Consider the following 26,980-nt stretch of genomic DNA (forward strand, 5'->3'; position numbering starts at 1 on the left):
CCCTCCACCGTCTTCCTGTAGCTGCCCACATCAAATTCAAGGCCTTGATGCTCACTTACAAGACCTTGTCTGGAACAGCTCCGTCCTACCTCAACACTCTCCTGAAGGCGTACATTCCCTCATGCAATCTGAGATCAATCAACGACCGATGTTTAGTAGTGCATACTCAGCGTGGTTCAAGGTCCCTTTCAAGAACATTCAAACTAACTGTTCCTCAGTGGTGGAATGAACTTCCAACCTCAATCCGGACCGCAGAATCTCTCACCATCTTCAAAAAACAGCTAAAGACCCACCTCTTCCGTGAACACCTAACCAACCCATAAAAAACAAGACAAAAAAACAAACAAACAAAAAAACACAAAAAACAAAACTCTGGTACTTACACCTCTACACTGCACATTTTGCTTCTTCTGGAATTCAATTGATGGGTCTTGTATGGTAGCAGTACTTGCATTGTTCTTGCTTGATATATCGTTTTGCTTGTATTGTCTCATTTGTAAGTCGCTTTGGATAAAAGCATCTGCTAAATGAATAAATGTAAATGTAAATGTAAATGTAGGTAGACCAATCACAACAGACTGGGACATCTGACCAATCAGAGCAGAGTATGCTCTCTGAAAGAAGGAGTTTAGACTGAATCCTTTAGAACGGATCATTGAACGAGTCATTTGTGACACTGGGGAAAAAAAGATAATGCTGCAGTTTAAATTATGAGCACATTAAAGTGTTTTTGACCTCGGATGCATGTAAATCTATTATATGAGACCTTTAAAACAAAATTAGGCACGTTTCAAAACCATAATAGGTGTGCCTTAAAGACAAAATCCTTCTAAAGCACTGGAACGTTCGCTCAGTAAAAATCCCACAACGCATCACAAAAACCAGGGAACATCGATGCTCACTATGTTTCCTTACTGGAAATGACCATGTTATCTGAAGCCTCTCAGCTCAAAAAAAAAAAAATGCAGAACGAACTCTCAGCCGACTTCATCTACAAATGTAAGGGGATTTTTATTGTTGTTGTAGCTCTCAGATGATTACTTACAGTATGTTAGCCATTTTTAACTTTATTTGACTTTTAAGTGTTTAATGATTTTTAAAAATCCACTAGTTAGCCTACGATCCTGCTTGAAGTACCATGACAGAAACGCATGTGATTAAGCAAGCAAATTTATATGACATACAGTGCCCTCAACTAACATGGGCATCCTTGATAAATATGAGCAAAGAAGGCTGTGAAAAATTCTCTTATTTGCAATTTTTTGATATCCATGAGAGCAGAGTATTTTTGTGATTTCTTTTAACAAAAGATCAAAAGTTTAAACAATAAAGATAATTTTTCACAGCCTTCTTTGCTCATATTTATCAAGGGTGCCAATATTAGTGGAGGACACATTATAATGTCTTGCCTGTTGTTGATTAATGCCACTGGTGAAGTTGTACAACACAGTCATGTCCCTGGAAATTGAATCATCAGTGTCCCATTGTGTAGTGAGCCATGGTCCTTACCAGTTCCCAAACCCTTCCCGAACAGCTAACTGATCCTACACCACAATTATAAAACAGCTATGAGAAGACGTAATTAATTGTAGCAAAGGGGCTGAGTTGTTTTTTTAAACAAATAAAGTAAAACCACACCTACGATGAGCTCATTAGCTCAGAAAGGTATAAAATGGTCTGTGTGTGATTGCACAATTTAGACTGTCTGCAGAGGTCTCACTTTGAATAAAGTTTAATTTCTTTTGACATCCATAACCCCTGGTCTCTGGAAGTTTTATTTATTTATTTATTTATTTTAAACTTTGGTTACACTTTTATCATACACTTGAACTGATATTAGTTTTCATTTTAAATCAAAAATTTTTTAAAGTACACATTTTGAATTGCTGTATTTTGCACCGAAACACTAATTACACAATAATTACCGCATTTAGAACAGGAACTCATTATGAACAATCCAATGAACATTTGACCCAAAAACTACACACATGCTGTTCTGACTCCATCACTTTATTCTCAAGTGAGTACAATAATTAAAATTCATTAAATCATTTAAAAACACAACAGCATTTTACACAATATATTTTATACTATAAAACTCTTTGTGTGATGTAAGCATGAGGTTTAAAAGTCATTAAATTTATTAATACAGTATACAACAGTTCCAAACTAAAGAAACAATACAGTAAGTTGTGAAACAACTTTCACTTTTATTACAGTACATTTTCAGGATACTTAATATGGGTATTTTGTTTCTTCTGAGCGTTGCTAACAAGCTGGAAGAGATGCAACACACAAGAAAATGTTTAATGTTAAAAAACCTATGAGCAATTCATTCAACAATCACCAAAATACTCTTCTCTAAAGAAACTTATTCCTGAAAAGCAAAAACTGCTCTCTCTCTCTCTCTCTCTCTCTCTCTCTCTCTCTCTATATATATATATATATATATATATATATATATATATATATATATATATGTATAAATGGCATGAGTTGCTAGCATCCGATTGGCTAATTGTTGCTAGGCAAATTTGACTGTATGGCACTGGTTTCTGTGATTGGTCTAAATACATCTAGCATCCAATTGGCTACTTGTTGCTAGGCAGATGTTAGTGTATTGTTGTTTATTAATAGACTTTGTCTGATCAATTTAAATCCACTGCACTGGTTACAACAAGTGTAATAATTACCATATCACCCAACCCTATGTGTCAGTCTGCACCAACTATAATGGTACACTGCGTGAACAGCACACTGCACTTGGGCAGCAGGTTGGACAGTGCTTGTCTGAGTCCAGGCATTGGGTCATTTTCACTCCTTTCATCTCTGTCTTTTCTCTCTGCCTCTACTGCAAACTCCACCTGCAAGAACTCTAGCATGCACAGCTCCTTCAGTGTGCCGCAGCTGCGCAGAACCAATGTCTCTGTAAGTCTGCAGCCACGCAGGCGCAGGCAGTGCAGCCCAACCAGGCGGTTGAGGCAGAGCAGACCGGGCGCAACCTCTCGCCCTCCGAGCGTTAGATGTTCCAGCCCTGCCCAACCCTCAGCCAGGCCCAGCGCTGCCATCTGGTGCCGGCTGAACCCCTCCAGCTCCAGGTGTGTGAGGTGTTTCAGTGCGTGTGGGCCAGGCGGAGCACAGCCCTTCAGTCCTGCCACCGTCACACGTAGCACATCGCGCAGCTCCAGACGCTGCAGGTGCTCCCACGAGCTCAGACTCTTTAGGTGCTGGTCCGTGAATGATGGCACGTTGTCCAGAATTAGTGCTCCGATAACACAACTACAGGAAGAAGAAGTGGTCTGAGATTCTTTCCCTGAGCCTTTCTGGACAGTTTGCACCAGCTTCAAGGGATTCTGGGTAAAAAAGCCAGGTGAAAGTTCGCAGCTGCGCAGTTCTAACACCTGTAAAGTAAGCATGTACAATACTGTTATTATGGACACCTAAAAAAAAAAATCTTGTTTCAAGTTACTTAACAGTTAAAAAAATTCTGTTAAGGTTGAAAGGCCAATCACAAACTTGATTACATCGCATGATCACCACACTCTAGCTTGCTATTTATGAAATAAAATAATTAGCAATAAAAGAAGTGAAGGCTCAGTTGATTATATGATATAATGAAATCTGTATAATATGTTCAACCACAGCTCCACCCTTATTGACCCAGTGGCAACTGTAGGGACATGTTATTACCTGTAAGCTAGGAGGTAATAAGGAGCAGCTGTGCACGCCTCGCAGGTCCGTGTGAGTAAGAGTAAGTCTGCGGAGTCGAGGGCATTTCGAGCTCAAGGTCTGCAGCCACGGCTCTGAGAGGAACGACCCTCCACGTGCACTCTGCAGCAACCCGCGCAGGTGTAGAGAACATACACCGCGTCCCAGATACTTCCGCAATAATGTCCAGAGCACCCGCGAGGTCACCTAGCAAACACACACACACAAATAGAAGGGATTAATGTAATGCTTACTGTAGAACACTGTATGTGCATACACACAAATACACAGATCTAAATTCATCCACATAAAGTGTGCCGGAAATTAAAGTAACCATTTCCAGAACATCCTGCATCCTTTCCCCTTTAGGTAAATTTTGTCTGACCACTTTAAGTCTGAAGGACTTGAGTCCAGTCTCAAGAGGTTTCCTTTATTGACTTGGTTTAGTCTTGGATTTACTGGCATATTAACTTGGACTTGTCTTGGTCTTGGGCACTGGTCTTCCTAATCATGGTCTGGGTCTCAACCAAGTGTTTGTCAAAATAAAGCGTGTTGTCTTTTTGCATGCACAAATTTGACCAAGAAATAGTTTCAAATTAAGCCAACTAGTGGAAGTAAAGACTTGGTCTTAAAATGGATTTGATGGGTTTCTCTCTCACTTTCACTTGGACTTGATCTCCATGTCAACTTGGCTAGTCCTGGGGCCACATCTGAATATCCCTACTACACTACTATACAGTTGGTGAAAAGCAGTATGCCAAATGAGTAGTATATCTGAATTGACCTGCTTCTGCTGAGATTCTGCAGTATGGAACCATTGGACACTGTGGACATTGCGCTATCCCATAAGGCAAAGGGACTGACACATGACAATACCAACATGGCGGATGTAGTACGTCTGGATTGTATTCATGCTTACCCCTTATACTGATCAGTACGTACTGTATCAACGGCTGAGCAGTAGGTAGTGAATCGAATGCAGTAGGTCCTGTCACAGTAGGACACAGCCCTGTCCTTGGACTTGACAGTGACTGTTTTCATCACTGCTTAAACCAAGAAAGCGTTTTGATATCTTTTAAATTTTTGATATCTTTAAAGTTTTGGTGTCTTTTACCTTTATGTTACATACCTAAATGTAAAAATATCAATGAGACACAAATTGCATCCCACTCAATCATTCATTTTTTGAATCGTGAGGGAAGATGAAATGTCACTCGAAAGTGTGTACGAACCGAGATGGCTGAAGATAAAACTTAGTAAATAAAATGTTATTTGATCTCAAATTCACAAACATAAGACAGAGGACAGAAGAGCAGAGCATCTTACCCGTTTCCATGTGGAAAGGTCCACAGTTCTCCAGAGTCTCTGGTCTTTTATTAAAGCTCTCCAACGCTTACACACTCTACACATCAAAATAATAAATCAAACTCATGCTGAAAAATTACACAAACCTCTAAAAAAAAAACAAAACAAACAACAACAACAAAAGAAACGGTAGGTTGTCTTTTTGTTTATTTTATTTATTGCTACTTCCGGAAATGTATTAAAAATGAGTTTATTTGTTTTTTTAAAATATATGTTTACATATATTTCATTTTACCTTCCATTGCGAATGAGTTCTTGTACATTTAAATAGGATAAAATATCAATTAAAATATTTTCAGGGAAACAGTCCAGTGTGTAAGCTCTCATAGCGTCCATTTTAGTAAACAAATCCCTCTGCGACCGGAAGTATAATACATCGCAGAAGCAGGGTACTAAAGATTTTTTTAATTGGTAATATTTTTCCCTCTAAATTACAGTTAGCTAGTTTTCCTTTATGTAAACAAAACAACAAAATGCAACAGAATGATTAGGTGAGCATACTGTCACTAGATAAAACATTTCACACTAGATAAAAACTTTTACAAACCAAAGGAAATAACCGTCTAGCGCATGCGCACTTGGATAAACAGTAGCGCAGATCTACAAATTCTGATACACCGGAAGTGCATTATGAACATGCGATGTAGATCAACTCGAACACTGCTTCTTTCGTTCTCTTGTGTTGACGGTGCGCGACATATACAGAGGAGTCTCTCACATCCAGACGTTTAAAAAATATATATACATAGAAACAATGGCCGGGATTAAAGGTGAGAAAGGGATTTAATATTTGTGATCACGTGCGTTATAGGTTGTATATAATTGTCGATTAAAGCATGGAGGCGGTGAGTGGAGACTGTAGCATGAAGCTTGTTAGCTTGGTTGCTAACGCCGACTAACGTTGCTACGCTAAAAGAGCTAGTGGCATTACTTTGTAATACTAAGTGTTTTTATTTTATTTTATTTATTTATTTAAAATAACATTTACGCGGTTATACGATATATGTTACATTTAAGTTTTCATTTCTGCAGGCCAACCCGAAAGCTTTTATATTTAGCGCATTATATGAGCCTAATTATTAGCTCACATTATCAGTTTATTAGGTTTCCTGAGCCTCGTATGAGACGCTATTAATAAATGGGTTATTACCAGGTTAATATTGACTAATAAACGGAATGTATAAACATCTGGGACTTACCTGCACAGTATAATGTATATAAAAGCTAAATACGTTTTGTTTTTATTGAGGTTCACGATGACCATAATATAACTTAAGGAGAACCGTACTGTATGCAGTTCGGCTTTTTCCGCCATTGTCAGTGGACTTTCCGGAAATAGCCGATCTGACAGACGCTGGAATAATTGTCTAGGCTCTGAAAAAAACTATTTACAGGACAAAATACAGTTTTTAAGTAAATGGAAAAGAAATGTCTCCTGCAATAAGGGAGAGCTGGTACACCTGTAACATGATATAGTTTGAGACAAATTACTCGACCATGATTTAAATGACAGAATTCATATTTCTTATGTAACATTATGCATATTTTTGCTTCTTTTATCAACTACAGGTTTACCCTTATCGTCAGTGAGGGCTGTATACTTTTACAGGAACCAAAAGGAGTCCCAGAAAAGCCGCGCAATTATGCGTCTCCGTTCAGAAAACGTCTGGATTTGTTGCTTACCTGGCACAAAATTAGCCTAAACAGCTCCCATAAGAGTGGACGAGTCCCACATGTTTTTAAAAGGGAAATGGAAAAGTGATATATGCATGGAATGAAGTTCAAGAAAACAAATGTCACATTTGTACATAATGCGTCTCTTTGCCCGACTGAGACAGGGATAAGTGTAAATACATTTTAATATTTCTTTGAAATATAATATAATATAATATAATATAATATAGCACGTTCGCCTCACACCTCCATGGTTGGGGGTTCGATTCCCACCGCTGCCCTCTGTGTGTGGAGTTTGCATGTTCTCCCCGTGCTTAGGTACTCCGGTTTCCTCCCTCAGTCAAAGTTCATGCATGGTAGGTTGATTGGCATGTCCAGAGTGTTCGAATGTGTATGTGAGTGTGCCCTGTGCTGGACTGGCATCCCGTCCAGGGTGTACCCTGCCTTGTGCCGTTTGCTCCCTGGGATAGACTCCAGGTTCCCCATGACCCTGAAGGATACGCGGTGTAGAAAATGGATTTATGGATAATAAAATGACACTATGCCGTGTTCTCTAGATAAATCCATTCCATTTAATAGCCTATGTTTCTTCACAGACGGGAGAACAGAGCTTTCAGTGTCATGTAAGCGGTTTCTCAGTGTCTACTGAGATTTAATGTTAAATTACAGCAAACTGCTTTAATGCAAAAATGAATACATCACAGTAATACAAATTTATGTTTTAATACACAGGTGGGAGTAGTCTTACATCAGTGGTAATTTCAGGGTAACTTGCTGCAGAATCATATGATAAATCATGTGAGGGTTAATACCAGTCTGCTCCATCAGCAGTGCATAGTTGCGGTGTTTCTCAGCTCTACTGTGCATGTCATGTCGTGCCTTTCTGATATTACACCCACATTTCCCTTGGAGATCAATAAATCCCATCCATCCAGTGATTGATCTCAGCAAGGGCTTTAGGTGTATCCAGACAGAGAAAATACTGGATTGGACTCCCCTCTGTTCACTTTGAACTCTAACCTAGCAAATACAAATGTAGGCAGATTGAGATAAAATGACTATGGTGATTTCAAGTGTTTAAAAATGTTCTACTCAAGATTGCTCTAGATTGAGAATTAGAAGTTATAACCAAGGGAAGACTTGGAGAACATATACACTATCTCTAAGTATTAACTTTAGTACTTTTACTATACAAGTTCCAAATTTCTGCGTGCTCATGTGAGCACATGGTGTTTAAGGTCCTTAGAAAGACATAAATTGTGTAAAATGGCATTTTACGAATGAAGAGCTGTGTTTCATTTAATGATCAGGTACCACACCATTTCCTTGTATTAGAATGAAATTTAAACTGATGAGAGAACACACCAATGCAGGAATGTGTTGAGGGGATTTCTCATTAAATATGTACTAATTCAATCAAAAAACCCAGTGTTGAAACCAATTTTGAGGAAAATCCCCACCATAAAGTCTGATTTTAAGAGCAAGTGTGCGAAAAATGTACTACTTTTTGAAGGCTGAGAAAAAATGTCAAATGAGAGGAAATGGCTCATAAACATCACTTTCATAACCGACAAGAGTCCCTGGCAACAGTTAAATCTTTTAAAATGACTCATTACACCATTTAAGAAGAAACATCTGCATGACTACATCTACTTTTGCTCATTGAGGAGCATTTTAACAATAAAGTCGGAGATACAATTCAGTCTTGCCTTCTCTGAAAAGGATGAATGTGATGCTTCTTCCTAAAAAGGACTTTTAGATAGCTGTCCATATGCTGCCTTCTGAACAGGATGGCTTTATCTCAAGGGCACAAACACGGCACATTTATTCTGCCAACTTCAACAAGGCTGATTCATGGTTTGTCGGAAAGTCTAAAAGTAACTTTAGGAGTCCTACAATGAAACTTGTGCGATATAACAATATTACAGTGCCATGATCTCTAGTGATGTTTACTCTGATTATACTATAGGCTCTTACCAAGACCTGACCAGCCCTCAACTGAACATTGGAGTACACGAATACACTTTACCATGCAAAGATCGATTTTCTCCCCAGTCCCCAATAAAATGAGCTAATGAGCATATGAGTCAGCCAGCATCTGGAATGATTTTTGCCAATATTAACTAACCGACACCGCCTGGAAGCCCCACCCCCTTCCTCCATCTCACAAGCTCACAAGGCTCTTGGTTTTCACGAGCAGTTCTAGACTGTATGGATTGTAATATTATTATGCCCTCCTGTACTTTCCTTAAACCTGAATTGGTGGAAATGCTCGCTTTCTTGTGTGCGATATACAAGCTGTCCATCAAACAAGAGAACAGGGTAGTAAACAGGAAGTTATTCAAACAAACTGATGGTGCGCTTCAGTGGAGACAAGGACATTGCAACAAAAGGTGACGATTAATTTTCAATGTATGTGCACAAAGAGATAACAACATATGAATCACCGTTTTCTCAATTCCACACAAGGTAGGATGCGGTAAAGCGACGAATCTAAACTATTCACACAAAAGATTCTGACGACTAATCCTTCAGTTTCCCGCTCATAACTTTAGTTCCTACCTACAATTAGTTTCCATTTTAAAAATGAACACGTGAAGACTTCCTTTCTAGATCTTTAGACTCTGGTCCGGTGATCTTCCTTCAGCTAAATAGTTTACATGAATGCATGTGATTTGGGTAAATCTTCTACAGAAGCCAAGCCTATTCATGTTTAGGAGCTAGAGTCACTGAACTACAGACAGTTTGTATGACTGCTGAGGAAGCTGTTTATTTCAAATTATTTGACCGACGAGAACAATTACAATAGTATAATTACATCATGAAACGAAAAAGGTTGGGCAGTTAATATTGTTGTATGAAAAATTGACTAACTGTCCGTTTTCCTCCTTATGTCCAGCGCTGATCAGCCTCTCCTTCAGTGGAGCCATTGGCCTCATGTTTCTGATGCTTGGCTGTGCCTTGCCTGTGTATAAGTGAGTTTAATTATTTAACTTGAAATGTTTATGTTAAGAGTTTGTTTAGAGTAATGATGAATGAGTGTTATATTTAACAGATTGTCAATACTACATGTTTTTAATCTGCTGCAGCTTACACAGCAAACCATCTAGAAGTATTATAATAATAATGCTTGGGAAGGTTTATGAGTCATGATAGACTTGAGTAATAAATGTTAGAGTTTGACCGATCTTATCGGATTTTACAGATGACTTGGGCAACGCCTGTCCATAACCGATAGTTTTTAAAATTGGTACTAGAGATGCACCGATGTATCGGCCGATAAAGGCAATTTTTCATGCTATCGGGCGATAGTTTAAAAACATCCGATAATCAGGGCCGATGTATTATATCCTGATATATAATATCCTGTCAATCAAAAGGGGGGTGGGAAAACATCGATTTCGTGCTGTGTGTAAAGAAGATGTCTCTTGTGTGGAAAGATGACAAAACTGCAGAATGTAATCTCTGCACTGCTATAATTTTACACCGGATGCTGCAGCAGTGAAGCGGGAGTTTCAGCATCGAGTCAATTTTATTTATTTTTTGCCACGTTGCTCGAGCTGAATTAAAGCGCCACTACACCGTTGAAGGATTTAAATGAAGATTAGTTGAAAAAAAGTATATATTGCACAGTAAAATATATGTGTAGAGTAGTTGCTGGCTCAAATTTTGCCTATTACCTGAAGACACGTAACATAGAAACAGATTCTCACATATTCAATTGGAGAAAGAAAAATAAGACACCAGCCGTGAGTGAGAAGAAGCAAGGGTCCAGGTTTATTTGTTCCGTTCCACCACACGAGATCCCCACAGTTTGAGACGTCCCAAAATGCGATATCAAAAACCAGACCTGAAGCTCTTCTATTTATATGGTTTTCTTGGGTCAGGATGACCCAGGCACCAATATGTTTAGAGTTAGCTGTCCCAGAACACCATTACGTATGTTAACCGTTATCTTGCAGGTGCAGCTTGGCTCCAAAATATATTTTGTTTTGTTTCACTCTTTAACAATAACCTGACCTTGTCTGTGTCACTGTGACTGGATTTTCGTCGAGAACGAACACTTTCAAACACACCATCTCAACATTATGAGTAAATTTTGTTTGTTCTACATTTCTTTTTTGTTTATAGTGCTTACATGTACATTACCCTATAAGAGTTTTTTCTAAAACAGAATATGAAACAGATTAATTTCTGTTTTTTGCACACACACCAGGCCTCTGTGTGTGTGTGTGTGTGTGTGTGTGTCCCAAGCAGGTGAACATCTGTTCATACAGTCCACCAGCCCAGTGAATTCTCAATAAGATTACATATTACTCATACTAGGACTCCCTCGTGTTTATTTCATGTATATTTTATATACAACATTTCCCCCTCTGAGGCTATAAAGCCTCACAAACTACACGTATATATTGTTTTGAATCCTGAGTCCTTTGATTACACATTGATTAACTGTGTACCCTCTAAATAGTGATTATTACTACTACTGTCGTTAGTATGAGTGGCTAATACGAGTAAATATTTGATTGGATCTACACATCCCTATCTTTCTCAACTGGGCCTATCAGCCCTCAGTTTTGTATTTGTCGGGACTGTGCAGTGTGTTGCTTCTCCCCAAAAACCAAACCTCGCACTCAGGGGTGGGCGAAAAAACCTCTAAGGAGGAAAAATTCCCACCCTGCCAGCACCATGTGCTCGACAGCACCATTATACTTTTCTCGTGCCTGATTGCGTCACACTTTGTTGCACATCACATGTCATATCACAAACATTTTATTTCATGTATATTTTATATACAACATAGTATATTTCATATTCAGTTGACGTTAATATATAAAAGAGTTTATGGTATATATTTCCAGTTTGATGTTCAATATTGAAGTAGAAATTCGGTCAATTAATTCTGTTAATATGAATTATTAACATTTCAATAAGTTAAGAAATCTTACTTTAATCTTCAGAATTTAGTTCATGTGTTAATGTTAATTTGAGTTATGTATTTTCTGTTTGAGATGAGCTACTGTGAAACAACTTGTTGAAATGGAGAGAATAAAGTTTTTGTTTGCATTTCTTTCAGAATTGTAGAATTCATTATTATTAATTTAAAAGAAGGTATAAAAGGTAGAACTATCGGCATCAAATAATCCGTTATCGGTATTGGCTGAGAAATTTTGTATCATTGCATCTCTAATTGATACTGAATGAAAACAATACACTCAAAGTTAAATAACTTTTTTACAGAAATAAATGGTACTGACTGTACCATGAAAACGTACTGTTCTTTTGTAAAGAAATATATGTAAATATTAATATATTATTACATATTAATAAATATAAAAATTCATATAATCTATACATACAAACTGAACCAAAAAGTAACACTCCAAATGACAAATAAAAATAGAGACATCCAAAATGAATAATAAAAAAAAAAACACTTCAAATAACAACAAAATTTGACAGTGATAGTTTTTGATGATGAATAATAGCTAATGGTTGTGGTGTGTGTGTTTTTCCATAGTGAATACTGGCCGCTCTTTCTTCTCTTCTTCTACATCCTCTCTCCTATCCCTTACTGCATCTCTCGGCGTGTGGTGGATGATACAGACTCGGCTAGTAACGCCTGCAAAGAACTGGCCATTTTCCTCACCACAGGGATCGTTGTGTCTGCCTTCGGCCTGCCCATCATATTCGCGCGCGCTAGTGTGGTAAACATTGCTTTTCTATGATTGAAGCACATTTTGGGAATGTGTTCAAATATCTGTGTGCTGAACCTCCCTACATGTCATTACTGCTCAACCCAGGCACATGCAAACGATTGGTTACACGATATAGCCGAAGATAGTACATGCACAGTAGCGTTATCGTGAACAGAATATGCTACCACCACCACTTTGTTCCTTTATACCACAAAGTAGTCAAGTATAAACCCTGGTGTGTTTTATTCCTGTTATCCCACAGCAATTTTCTAACACTAACAAGATTTAATTTATTACAGAACAATACGTTTTACTTTCTTAGCACCAAACTTTCTTGCATAAAATAATTAACATTTGTGTGCACAGATCGCCTGGGGGGCCTGCGCTCTTGTCCTGACAGGAAACATTGTCATTTTCGGCACCATTCTGGGCTTCTTCCTCGTCTTCGGGTCAAACGATGACTTCAGCTGGCAGCAGTGGTGAAGCGGAGAACTATTTTTATCGACATACATTCTCACCATGGCTACAGTCGTGGTTCTTATTGTCGTCTTTATTATTTATAGTGACTGGCCATCCATATTAAGAGGAAATCAGTGCAATAAGTTGTCACTGGGATCAGTTTGACCTCAGAAAGCTGTTGTTTTTGCTGTTTATTTTGTACATTAGCGATGTTTCTAGTTTTGTTTTTTCTTGCAGGCATGATTGACGCTTCTCTACAGAACGTAGAATGTATAATGCCATGGAAAAAAATAAGCTAATATGGATAGATGATTCTCTTTACGAAGTCTGTGGTAGAACTAATTGCAGACTCTGTCATTTGGAGCGTATCTTTTAGCTTTAGCTTTTAGCTTGGTGAATCAACTGTTAATTTATTTATTTTTTTTGACGTATTGAATTTTCATGTAGCATGGGTTTAGTTTATTATTTATTCACGCAAAATGCACTGTCTGCTGCCACCATTGCATTGTAGGTAGCGCAATTCCATCCCATAACCAAACGCCATTCACTGTTGTTTAATGTATAATCTCTCAATTTAGTTTAGCAAAGTACACCTTTTGGGGAAGTGTGCACTTCACAGCCAGCTCTCTTAAGAGTGTATATGTGATAAAAGAGTAATCAAACGAGACATTATTGAGTAATAGGAGCTACAAAGCTCACTTTGCTAACAAGCAACTGAGCACCGACTAGCATCATGATAACCGTATTCTGAAATCATCACACACGCTTCAAACGGTGTCATTAGCACATAGTCTACTTCATGTAGTTGTAAAGTGAGTCTGTATTTACAAACTCAAATATATAAATAATATAAAGTGATCCTGTCACAAAATGGCCACCACTATAGTGTTCAGTTGTGAGGTAACTTTGTGTCTGCACCCCTTTTTTTTTTTTTTTTTTTTTTTTTACACTGAAGTAAAACAGTGATTATTTCACTACGCAGTTAACATGATGCTAATCATTCTAGTCTAAATATTATGTACACTGGAGCTTTGAGAAAGATTAGCATTATGCTAATCGTTCTCTGAAATCATCATGCTTCAAATAGCATCATGTAGTATCATTAGCACATAGGCTGTTTCATATAGTTGTAAAGTGAGTCTGTATTTACCAACTCAAATATATAAATAATAATAAGTGATCCTGTCACAAAATGGCCACCACTATAGTTTTCAGATGTGAGGTAACTTTGTGTCTGCACCCTTTTTTTTTTTTTACACTGAAGGAAAAATTTTTTAAAATGATTTTCAAATTATTTAAAGGTAAAAAAAGAAAGTTATTTCACTATGCAGTTAACATGATGCTAATCATTCTAGTCTAAATGTTGTGTACACTGGAGCTTTGAGAAAGATTAGCATTATGCTAACTGTTCTCCGAAATAATCATGCTTCAAATAACATCATGTAGTAGCATTAGCACATAGGCTATTTCATATAGTTGTAAAGTCTGTATTTACAAATTTAAATATATAAATAAGAGTAAGTGATTCTGTTTCAAAATGGCCACTGCTGTTAGTTTCAGCTGTGAGGTAAGTTTGTGTCAGCACCCTATAAGCAAGTCTTTTTAAGAGCAACAGTGAGGTAAAAATACAGTTATGCGGTTAGCATGATGCTAATCATTCTAGTCCAAATGTTGTGTGCGCTGGAGCTGTGAGAGTGATTAGCATTGCGCTAACTGTATCTTAAAGCATTTACAAACTTGCTTCAAAGAGCAAGTAACAAGAATGTTTAAGCTATTTTAAAACATAAATGTGTCAGAAACTTGTCTGAGGTAAGCGTGATGATTTCAGCACACTATTAGCTTTATGCTAGTCTGTCTTCATAGGCATTTATTACTTGTTAGCTTTATTAGCCTTGTAGCTCTTGTGCGAATACTAAAGAAAACTTGGACACCACATGTCTTGGCTTACTGAAGGTGTGCGGAGTGATTTTTCAATTTAGTTCAACTTTTCTTACAAAAGGGGTCTCCTGGGGTCCTGGGGGTTTGTTTAGGTGACAAAAGTTGCATCTCAAAACGTTTAAATGCACTGACATTTATGTTAATTTTTATTTTCACATTATTTATTTCTTCCTCTGTTGTTGAACTGTGTAACTGTAACCATGTAAGAACATGACTGACTGAAAGTTGATAAATTATTGCAACGTATTTATCAGACATTTGTCCTGCAATAAGGTCGAGTGTCACATTTCATATATTCGCCAAAGGGTACTTTCATTCAACATTGTCGGCCAACTCGGGGTGTGTGTGTGTGTGTGTGTGTGTGTGTGTGCGCGCGCGCGCGCGCGCACAGTCGGGAGTCCTAAAGCACCAAGAACTGTTTGTATTCACATTAGCAAGGGACAAGTTGCTGATATGTCACTTGTAACTTGCCTCTTGTGGGCTTTTTTTGGAATAAAATCAGTTTTTGGTCTCAGTCTTTTAAGCCAGACTATGAGTCAAGATGAAGGATGAGCCTGTGAAGTCATCTATAGTTGAATTTATTAGCTACATGCAAGAAAAAAAAAGAATCCACACATTTCTAGTTATTCTAGTATCCAAAGCACTTTAAATGTTTTCATTTAAAATATTTTGCTTGTTTAACCTTATGTTTCATCTAGGTGTCCTAAGCTGCTTATAACTAAAGTGTGGTGGTCATTATTTTAATTTTTCTGTTCTTTTTTTTTTTTTCTTTTTTTTTTTTCTTTTTTCTTTTTTTTTTTTTTTTTTAAATAAATGCCATTTTTTAAGCAAATGGTCAACTTTTGTTGTTCTCGAAAATACAGGGTCAAGGCAGTGTATCATGTTCATTCTTTCATTCCCAAATACAACAGCCTAATCATGCTATCATAACATGGAGTTAACTTGTGCTTCACTCCATGTTGCACTAGAGCTGTGTGTCATCAGCACATGAAAGGAAATGTCCACTCTGAAACACATTTGAGGCATTTTCATCTACTTTTGTGAGGAAGTTGCCAGTTGCAGTTTTGTGCGATGCTGTTGAGATGTAGAATTTGGCCCTGAGCCATGATATAGGTAGCTTTAAGGCGTTCCTGTATGGTTAGGGAATGTGCAGCAGAAAGGAACCCCCCCCCCATTACATGTACCTGCTAGCTACAACATGCCTGTGCTGCTAAAGCCTATCGCTATCTACATAAAACTTTCAGATGATCTTCAGGCAAAGGCTAGGAAAGGAAAAACAGCTTCTTCTGATACCCATAATGGTGAAAGGGATCATGTATGGGTGTGAGACAATTTTATGGCCTGAGGCAACAGTAGCACCATCTGCAGCTTGCTCTTTCGCCCTCCAAATAAAAAGTGCGAGTGAGTCAAACCCAGAAAAGAGATAGAGAAGAAAGAAGCACAGGGTGATGAGGAGGTTTTTCCGAGTGCAGAGAGATGAAGATTACGGTCAGATTCAGTATCTTACTGCCAAGTGCAACCGTCTGGCACAGGAGAAAGGTAAGACAGAGCAATATCACTCTATAGTATCGAAATAGTCCACAGATCAAGTAGAGGAAGTTAATGATCAATCTATAACCATTATATTGATGAGCAGCACACAGGGTTTAGGGGCCAAATGAATAGAAGGCATACTAATAGGCATTAAATAGCTTTTAGTGATCATGTACTAAATGTTAATTCCATCGATAATCACAGTTTAAATATAGGGAAACCTAGTGACAGGAACACAAGTATCATTACTAAACATTATTGTATGATGATAAAATTCTAAAAAAAACAAAAAAAAAAACTTTAAGTAATAATTAGCCCTTTAGGGATGCTAAATGACAAGAGATACATTTCAAAAGCTACACTGTATATTTTGAGAAACAAACAAACAACCCCCCCCACCCCCCCCACCCCGAATATAGTTAACCTTAAAAATAATTTAAGGTATAAAGTAAGTGAACCTTAAGGATTACTGATGTACCTTTAAAGCCTTATTGTAAGGTACAAAAATCGTACCCTTGATGGTACCACCCCAGCAACAAGGACAGTTTGGTACTGTTATTTCTGAGAATGTAATGCTAATCAATAAACACTGTAGGGTTTATATAATTAAAATAATAGACAATTTATGCAAAAGACAGTCCCTCTAGGATTTTGCGATCGCAGAAATGAATGCAAAATCAAGCAAACGCCACAGTATTCAGAAGAGCTTGCAATTTTTCAAAATTACCACAGATTTTCTGCAGGTTTGGGCCATAACACATCATCTGACATCATCAGAACATGAGTACAGCTAAAAGGTCTCGTTTACCAACAAACATCACTGCAAAAGACTGTGCAAAACAATTTCATGTAGTTTTCCGCAAACAAAAAAGTACAAAAACTCCATAAGTCGCATCGTAAAGTTTTTTTCTTTAATCATTTTTGGCCGCAACATACACACACACAAAAAAGTTCTGTGAAATCCTGTATGGAGTGAAAAGAAAGAAGAAGAAAAAAAACGTTCTAGGTACTCATGCTAATTCAAGAAGATGCTAATTAACATGCAACAAGAAGTATGCTAAAGAAAAAAACAAGAAACAAATTTAATATGCTATATAACAAGATAGAGAAAACCATATGTTTAAACAACTTTAGAGACCGTTTGCTAATTGGAAGCTTTAAATAACTTTCATGAATAATATGTTAAACAATAAGGAACAGATCTACCAAGAACACTGTGCTAATTAAACACACAAAAAAATGAGCAATTAGCAATAAATAATATGTGATATCTGTGTTGTGGTATTTAACTGCTTTGCAGTGTGTGTGTGTGTGTGTGTGTGTGTGTGTGTGTGTGTGTGTGTGTAGTGAACATTCGTTCTCCCTTAAAGGCAGAAAGCTGTTGCATGAAAATTCATGAGGTTGACGCTTTTGACAGAACAAACAGACGCTCTTTACCAGCCAATTATGTTAACCCTTCTTCTACCATTAATACACCCCACTACACCTTTCCGTAATGGCATTTTTTAAGGATACAGCACAGTTCTGTTCACTTCTGTAATTAACTATTTATCTATATAGATATCTATAAAGAATTCACGAGGCTCATGAATTCAACAGTCAAAGTTCATCTAGAAATAAATATAACTTCAACAGTCCTTGTTCAACCAACTAAACTCACCAAACCCAAATATTGCTCTCTTATAACACTGGTATGTCACTCTCTGCCTGGCTGTCTATCTCTCAGTCTAGTACTAATTAACATGTTCACTATATGTCCAAATGTTTGTGCACCATCACACCCATATATGTAATCTTGAGGCTGAGCAAATCCCCAGAGCTATGCTCCAAAAGCTAGTGGAAAGCCTTCGCAGAAGAGTGGAGGTTATTATAACAGCAAAGGGAGGACTAAATCTGGAACGGGATGTTCAACAAGCACATATAAGCGTTATGGTCAGTTGTGCACAAACTTTTAGCCATATACAGTCCCTTCTGAAACTACAGGAATGGAAAGGCCAGTTCATTTGTTTTCGCTGTAGACTGAAGACAGTCTGAGATCAAAAGATGAATATGAGACGAGAGTTTAGAATTTCAGAGCAAAAATACTGGCACATGTGACACAGGTGTGTCCCGTTAGCTTGATTGATTAAACAATAAATAGCTCTGAACATTTACTCTTGGTTTTAGCCTTCAGTTTGAGCTGTGCATTTGTTGTTACAAAGGATAAGCCAAAACGAAGACCAGAGAGCTGTCTATGGGAGAAAAGCAAGCCATATGTTGTTTAGCACATCTAGATGTAAATACCGGGAAGTAAAAGCTGAAATACTAAATTCTCGTCTCATATCTATCTTTTGATCTCAAACCCAAATGCCTTTGTTGTATAACACAAACAAATGAATTGGCCTCGCTATTCCAATAGTTTTGGAGGGGACAATAGTGTATTCTCTCTCTCTCTTACTCTCTCTCTCTCTCAGTCCAAAACTCTCCTCCATGATAAAAAAAAGTCTACCTCTAAATCTCTTCATCCAAAAACATTTTTTACCCACTAAAATACACTAGGGCAATATCTCTCTCTGACTTTGTCTCTCTCTTTCTCTCAATCCAAAGCCCCCTCATGTCACTCGACACATGACCCTCAACAATTTTTACTCCATACTGATGCCTCATTGTCCTGTATGATTCTTTAATGTCCCTCAGTTATATTTTGTGTATACTGTATGTTATACTGTAACGATTTTGTGTATTTGTGGTGTGTGGTGTGTGTGTGTGTGTAGCAGCGTTGGAGAGAGAATGTGTGTTATCTAGAGAGAGAGTGCGGGTCCTCCAGGTAGAGTTAGAAACTGTGTGTTTGCAGCTCTGTCAGAAAGAAAACACCATCCAGGAGCTACTTGGGAAACTCCAACACCAACAGGTAACGTCAGTGAAATACTGCAAATTATTATTTTTAAAAAATGTGTTTACTGAATTCCGGTGGCTTAGTGGTTAGCATGTTCGCCTCACACCTCCAGGATCGGGGGTTCGAGTCCCACCGTGGCCTTGTGTGTGTGGAGTTTGCATGTTCTCCCTGTGCTGTGGGGGTTTCCTCTGGTACATCAGTTTCCTCCCCCAGTCCAAAGACATGCATTGGCATGTCCAAAGTGTCTGCAGTGTATGAATGGGTGTGTGATTGTGCCCTGCGATGGATTGGCACCCTGTCCAGGGTGTACCCTGCATTGTGCCTGATGCTCCCTGGGGTAGGCTCCAGGTTTCCCCATGACCCTGAAGGAAGGATAAGCGGTATAGAAGATGGATGGATGGATGTTTACTGAATTCTACAGGCACTTGCAGCATGCATATGTTCATAATGCAACACAATATGCTACAAGTATAAGCTACTGTATAAGTCTTTAAAAAATCTCAATAGGATAACATTGAGCCTTACTAATGTGTGGGACAGATATGTGCTGTGTTTGGACTTGTTCTGCCCTATAAATGTAGGCAGTATTGAGTTTTGTATCTACAGCAGCCTTAAAAAGCCAGATCTCATTGTTGGTGTGTTTAATAACATAAAATATAGCTACATGTGAATTAGAAGTGAACATTCCTGCCTTTGTCCTCTGTTTTATGTAACATGTTGAGAAAGGAATGATGGTAATAAAATGGCAGACTTTATTTTATTACATGTGTGTGTAACAATACTGTATTATAATGGAATGTGCATATTATGTTCATGAATGTGTGTAATGTTTTAATATGCTTGTTTAGTTAAGGAAAGTATATATTGTGTTTACGATATAGTCTGTGTTAATGTGTGAATGTGTGCTGATATAGTGTGTATATGTGTATATATGGCCTGGGGAAATTATTCACCTGCTGAAACCTTGACAGGTTCTACTATATATAGTTCTGAAACCAAAGTATATATCCCTTTTGCATAAACCGCAACCACAAGTAAAGTTTTATCTTAAACTTAAACTGAAGCTTTAATTAATTAATAATTTCGTACTTATTGTGGTTAGATTTAGATATAGGCATAGCATTAATTATCTGTGTGTGTGTTTAGCATGTTGTGAGTGCAAGTGATGCGGCTCTGTTGAGTGTTCACTTGGAGTCGATAAGCACAGAGCTGCAATACCTACAGTCCACTGAGAAGCAGCTAATGGGCTTTGTGGATGAGCTCCACCAGGAGGCCCAGCACGCAACCAAAAAGGCAGAGGGCCTGGAGGCGCAGCTCCACCAAGAAGCCCAGCTCCATGCCAAGCATACAAAAAATCTACAGAAAGAGCTGGAGAGGTACCAACACTTACGCAGCTCACTTGAATTTCAATCAAATTACTTTTGTTTCTGATTAGACAGTTAAATAGTGTGTTTACTTTTATATTTTATGTTTGATTTGTTAATCTGTGCATTTACGTTAATGACTATGCATGTTGAATTTATTTGTGCGTTTACGTGAGCAGGTATTTACGCTGAATGCACCTACTGTGCTGTCTGATCTTATTCTGATTGGTCAGTAAGTCTCATGACCTGCAGGAGCTAGAGAAGGCCCATGATGCATTGCAGCAGGAGCTAAGTGAGCAAAACAGCACCCATCAGAAGACAGTGTTGGTACTGCAGTGCGAAAACACAGCCAGCGTAGACAAGCTCAGGGAGATGGCTGAGCAGGTCGAGTGGTTGTGTGAACAACAACGCAACTGGATATGCTGCATCAAAAGGTGAGTGTGTGCATGTGTGTGTGTCTGTGTGTCTGTGTGTTGCTGTTACCAGTAGGTAATGGAAATACAAGTCCAGTGGCATTTTGTTTTTTCTTGGATATTGTGTGTGTGTGTGTGTGTGTGTCTAGGTTTAAAGACTGCCTGAATGATGAGAAGGAGGCCCTGGTTCTGCAGGTGAACAGGTTACAGGAAGAATTGTTGGATCTTAGAAAGAACTCAAAATCTGAGACGATTGGTGGAGAAGATATACAACCCAAAATTGTGCATTGCAGCAGGTAACACAAACAATTCTTTAAATGTGTTGGAACTGAGGAGTGAAGAACGAGAATTTTTTTAAATATTAGCTCCTTCTTTCTAGATGGGACGTAGATGCCATGTTGGATCTGCAGGTAGAGGCAGACAAGTGGAAAGAAAGATACAAGGAACTCTTTAGCAAATTCTCATCACACCAGGTACACACACACTCACAACAAATAATATTCCTAAAACTCATATTTCTTACGTGACTTTTTCACATTAATGCAGGGCACAAAAGAAGTTGTTATTTGAGATATACAATATTTGGTTTTCAGGTGGATTGTCATGAGGATGGATACCTAAAACCACCATGAAGTCTGGAGACTGACGTCATGCACTAGTTGGTGAATGGTTGCCATATGGCAACAGTGTGCAATGGTGGAAAATATCATTTAGTCAAAAATAACACAAAATATATGAGATTACAATTCTAAATATAAGAGATGTAGAGTTGTAGATTTTTTTTTTGCCACCTAGTAAGCATGTAAAAGCTATATCTTCTAGAAAAGAATTACAGTTATATATATATATATATATATATATATATATATATATATATATATATATATATATATATATATATATATATATAACGTATATGGATGGATTTACTCACTCAAAATACATACAAAATTTAGATCCAAACATGTTTTGTGTGAAGTATCTTTTTAATTCTTTCTCTTTAATTCTTAATTCTTTTTCTTGAAACATTAAATTTAGAACATAAGGTGCAGTTGCAACAGTTTTTCTTACTTGTGAATGTGAAAACATTTAAATATATTATTAGAAAAGCCTGGTGTCTTTTTTTTTTTTTTTTTTTTTTAAAGCTCTGTAAGCCTGTTTCAATTCATGAATGCACATACCAGAGTTCCATTATCACCATTTAACAGAATACTCAGAATATATAAACTTGTTTAAATGACAAAACATAAATGTTAACTTATCTCAGATAGTGTTTCAAAATTTTCCTTTAAGTAGTTTTGCCTAAATATTGGAAAAATTCATACAATTTTGAGAGACCTCCAATGGTGACCTTCACTGTTGGATAAAAAGTATCTCAGGTTATGTCTTTCAGTCCTCCGTCAGCTTTCAGCTTTTTTTACTTTTAACTCTTAGTTCTGTGCTATGAGCGAGAAAGTGTGGTTGACCGCAGAGCGTTCAGGCCTGGAGAGTCTGAAAGAACACACACTGACACATGCTGTTCACAGAGACATCCGAGTTTATTTGTGCAGAACAGGAGTATTTATACACATAGATAAAAAGCAGCGCGTGGGCGGTTTCTACTTGTGCACGGGGAAGACAGTTACGCCAAGCACACAGGCATACCACAAAAATAAGTCTCTCAAGGTATGAAAAATACATGTGTCAGCTATAATAAAGGATGGCAGTTGATCAGCTAATCAGAAAAGGTAATTAAGTGAATACATTCATTATAGGTATAGGCTGGGAGTTCCCTAAATAACATGTTTGCTAGAAGCATTGATCCTTATCCCAGCATTACAACATGGAAATCCCTTAATACCCAAACAGAAACTATAACCCAGTATTTCCCGTATTCAAGGTGTCTTAATAGCAGTTCATAATATAAGAGAGTACATGTTATAAGAGAATCACCTTCATTCACCATGCCATGTGATGACAGAAAAGGAGATGCAAACACCATGGCATCTGATATGGCATTTTTTTGTAATGTCAAAGTTAAAGCCCCCCTTTTCCAGTTACATAGGGAAATAGTAGTTTTGTATTATTGCCTATCAAAAATGGAGATACATTAATTATTGCCATATGGCAACACCATGCAGTAAAGAGCTAATCCCCCCATTTTTTTATGTGACACAGAAGAGATAAACAGATAATTTTGCTAATTTATTCCATTTAACATTATATACTTGCTACTTGCATACTTCACCACTTTACACACTTCAGTATACCACACATTTCACTTTTACACACTTCACTACCTTGTAAACATCTCAAAGCATTACATTCCTCAGCACTTTACAAAATTCACAATACACTTTTCTACTTAACCACATTAAACTTCATTCTGTTATTCAGGTCGCTACTTAACACGCTTTTACACTTCATTATTCTACCTCACTCCCTACAATACTGTGAACACTTTACGATTTTACTAAACACTTTACTACTTTACACACTTCATTACTTTACATACTTCACAATTTTCCAGACTTCACTACTTTACATACTTCACAAATTTAAACACTTATGTTACATAATTCACTAATTTACACACTTCACCATATCTGAAAATTAACAGCTTTATACACTTTAATATTTTACACACTTACTTACTTTATACACTTGACTATTTTACACAATTCATAACTTTCTACAATTTACTACTTTATAGACCCCATTTTTACACTTGACTACTTTGCATACCTCACTATTTTACACAATTCACTGTTGTAAATACTTTACTATTATACATACTTTACAATTTTACTCACTTTACTACTTTATATACCCCTAATTTACATGCTTCACTACTTTAGAGACTTTTTTACACTTCACTATTTGACATACTTCAATATTTTACACACTTACTACTGTAAACACTTTAGTATTTTTCATACTTCACTATTTTATGCACCATCCCTTTACACACTTCACTATTTTCACAATTTTCTACTGTAAATGCTTTACTTTTTTACACACATCATTACTTTACACACTTCAGTATTTTCAAAGTTTACTACTGCTTTTTTTTTTACACACGTCACTATTTTATACGCCACTATTTTCACAATTTACTGCTTTAAACACTTTACTACTTTACACATTTTGATGCCTTACACATTTCAATTTTGCATACATTGCTACCCAATGCACACAATTTACTACTTGCTTCACTACTTTACGCACTTCACAACTTTAGACACTTTACTATTTTTCACACTTCACTATTTTACATACTTCACTGTTTTACACACGTCACTACTTTACACAGTTCACGGTTTTTATATATTCACTATTTTACACACCACTACTTTACACACTTCACTATTTTAGACACTAGTATTTTTCACACATGATTATTTTACATACTTCTCTGTTTTACACACTTCACTACTCTACACACTTCACTATTTTCACAGTTTACTAATGTAAATGCCTTACCTTTTTACACACTTCACTACTTTAGACATTTTAGTATTTTTCACACCTCACTATTTTACACACTTCATTATTTTTACAGCTTACTACTGTAAATGCTTTAGATTTTTTAAAGATTTTTTAAAGATTTTTTTCTTTAAACACTTTAATTCACACTTTGATGCCATACAAATTTCACTTTTGCATACATTGTTCTTTACACATTTCACTACACACACATTATGACTATACACATTTCACAAACATAAATTTCACTACATTACACTTACTTACATTACTCAGATCATTACTTTACACATCAGTGTTTTGTGCATCACTATGTTACGCACTGCACTACTTTGCATGCTTTGCACTTTACTTCATCACACACTTCAAATAACCCTCAGGACAATCATACAATTTTTACCTTTACACATCAAATTATAAGCTAAATTATATATATATATATATATATATATATATATATATATATATATATATATATATATATATATATATATACAGTTGGGGAAATAAGTATTGGACGCATCAACATTTTTTTCAGCAAATATATTTCCAATGAGGCTATTCACATGAAATTTTCATCAGTATTAACTTAACATCAGTATTAACTCAAGAAATCCACAAACATAAAGAATGCACAGGAAAAAAGTATTGAACATGCAAAGAAAAAGCAGTTCTCTAAGACAAGATAAGGCAAGGAACCAGCTGATATTCATAAGTAATTATAGCTCCTGTCTGTGCAAGTTAACATCAGCTGGGTTAGTAAATTGATGGTCTATATAAAGGCTTTTTGTTACCAAGGTGTCACACAAGAAACATCTCATTATGGGTAAAAGCAAAAAACTGGCCACGCACAGGAGCTCCTCGCAAGATTTCTGACCAGGGAGTCAGAAGAATAGTCAGAAGGGTAGCCCAAGAGCCAAGGACCACTCAGAAAGAGCTCCAGAAACACTTGGAGGCAGCAGGTGCCATCTTCACAGAGAAAACAATAGGCAGTGCACTCCACTGCTCATACTCACCCCGCAAGACTCCATTACTAAAGAAAAGGCATGTCGAAGGCCGTTTAAAGTTTGCTACAACTCATTTGGACAAGCCTATGAAATACTGGGAGAGTGTAGTCTGGTCAGACGAGAGTAAAATTGAACACTTGGAGGCAGCAGGTGCCATCGTCACAGAGAAAACAATAGGCAATGCACTCCACTGCCATGGCCTCTATGCACGCTCACCCCGCAAGACTCCATTATTAAAGAAAAGGCATGTCGAAACTTGTTTAAAGTTTGCTACAACAAGCCTATGAAATACTGGGAGAGTGTAGTCTGGTCAGACGAGAGCAAAATTGAACTTTTTGACTGTCATACTACACACCATGTTTGGAGAAGAAATGGCACTGCACATCAGCCTTAAAACTCTATACCAAGAGTGAAGTTTGGAGGTGGAAGCATCATGGTGTGGGGCTGTTTTTCATCGCATGGTACTGACAGACTCCATATAATTGAAGGAATGATTAATGAAGCCCGTTACCGGGAGATTCTTGAGAAGAATCTTCTGCCATCCACCAGGATTTTGAAGATGAGACGTGGGTGGACCTTCCAGCAGGACAATGATCCAAAGCATACAGCAAGAGAAACTCTCAATTGGTTTCAGAGAAAAAAAATCATCAATGTGTTAGAATGGCCCAGTCAATCAATGAACAAGATTTAAAGACGATATGTTTAGAAGAATGGGCCAAAATCACACCTGAATACTGCGGCCCATTAATTTCTGTACAAGGAAGCGTCTTGACGCTGTCATTACAAACAAAGGCTTCTCCACTAAGTATTAAATAAATTTCAGTTAGCGTGTTCAAGACTTTTTTCCTGTATCATTCCACTTTATTACACATAACTTCATTTATGGACTTTAACGTTGTGAATTCTTTATATTGCCAGATTTCTTGAGTTAATACTGATGTCTCGTGAAAATTTCATGTGAATAGCCTCATTGGTAATATATTTACTGAAAAAAATGTTGAAGTGTTCAATACTTGTTTCCCCCACTGTATATATTTGAAAGATAAAATGTGAAATGGGCTTAATGGTTCCTTTTTTACACACACAGGCACTCACTCACTCACTCACACACACACACACACACACACACACACACGATTTACAGCCAATCAACCAGGACACACTCCACTACATATCACCTGACAAACCCCTGTTTCCTGTCTGCATTACAGCAGTGTTATATATACACATCATTATTCTGAAAATCCCATTCCCAAGTGGACAGAGATTTTGCATCGTCTGGCCCAAATGAACCACACTATGTTAATGAATGTATTTCCAGGTACTAAAATCTGACCATGAGTTTTATTACACTTTAGCATGAATAACTATTTCTAGACTATTACTTATTAGTGCATACTTCAGGGGCACTTCATACTGCTGCATAAAAAAACAAACAACTGAGCTCATGACCATTTACACATCAGCACTCCGGCAGAAA

The 26,980-nt window shown here is 37.2% G+C and overlaps 3 protein-coding genes across 4 annotated transcripts; 2 read left to right on the forward strand and 1 right to left on the reverse strand.

The window, feature by feature from the left end:
• Window positions 1-1,992: 1,992 nt before the first annotated feature.
• LOC108258613 (F-box/LRR-repeat protein 12) lies at window positions 1,993-5,627 on the reverse strand. Its single transcript, XM_017457359.3, has 4 exons — window positions 5,309-5,627; window positions 5,035-5,110; window positions 3,691-3,915; window positions 1,993-3,401 (listed from the first exon to the last, which is right to left on the reverse strand). Exons 1-4 carry the CDS (start codon window positions 5,407-5,409, stop codon window positions 2,715-2,717), a joined length of 1,089 nt encoding a protein of 362 aa, XP_017312848.1. The 5' UTR covers window positions 5,410-5,627; the 3' UTR covers window positions 1,993-2,714.
• An 83-nt stretch (window positions 5,628-5,710) lies between these two features.
• On the forward strand, window positions 5,711-15,645 carry leprotl1 (leptin receptor overlapping transcript like 1). Its single transcript, XM_017457385.3, has 4 exons — window positions 5,711-5,843; window positions 9,647-9,722; window positions 12,269-12,455; window positions 12,813-15,645. The coding sequence occupies exons 1-4, from the start codon at window positions 5,828-5,830 to the stop codon at window positions 12,927-12,929; spliced, it is 396 nt and encodes a 131-aa protein (XP_017312874.1). The 5' UTR covers window positions 5,711-5,827; the 3' UTR covers window positions 12,930-15,645.
• An 85-nt stretch (window positions 15,646-15,730) lies between these two features.
• On the forward strand, window positions 15,731-21,880 carry LOC108258618 (uncharacterized). 2 transcript variants are annotated; one of them, XM_017457372.3, is made up of 7 exons: window positions 15,731-16,382; window positions 19,130-19,266; window positions 20,398-20,627; window positions 20,849-21,049; window positions 21,178-21,324; window positions 21,408-21,501; window positions 21,622-21,880. In XM_017457372.3, exons 1-7 carry the CDS (start codon window positions 16,292-16,294, stop codon window positions 21,658-21,660), a joined length of 939 nt encoding a protein of 312 aa, XP_017312861.1. In that variant the 5' UTR covers window positions 15,731-16,291; the 3' UTR covers window positions 21,661-21,880. The 2 variants fall into 2 exon arrangements, with proteins under 2 accessions (XP_017312861.1, XP_047007587.1); XM_047151631.2 differs by having other exon boundaries at window positions 19,133-19,266.
• Window positions 21,881-26,980: the final 5,100 nt, after the last annotated feature.

Source organism: Ictalurus punctatus, chromosome 2, assembly GCF_001660625.3.
Source record: "Ictalurus punctatus breed USDA103 chromosome 2, Coco_2.0, whole genome shotgun sequence".
In the NCBI taxonomy this organism is placed as follows: domain Eukaryota; kingdom Metazoa; phylum Chordata; class Actinopteri; order Siluriformes; family Ictaluridae; genus Ictalurus; species Ictalurus punctatus.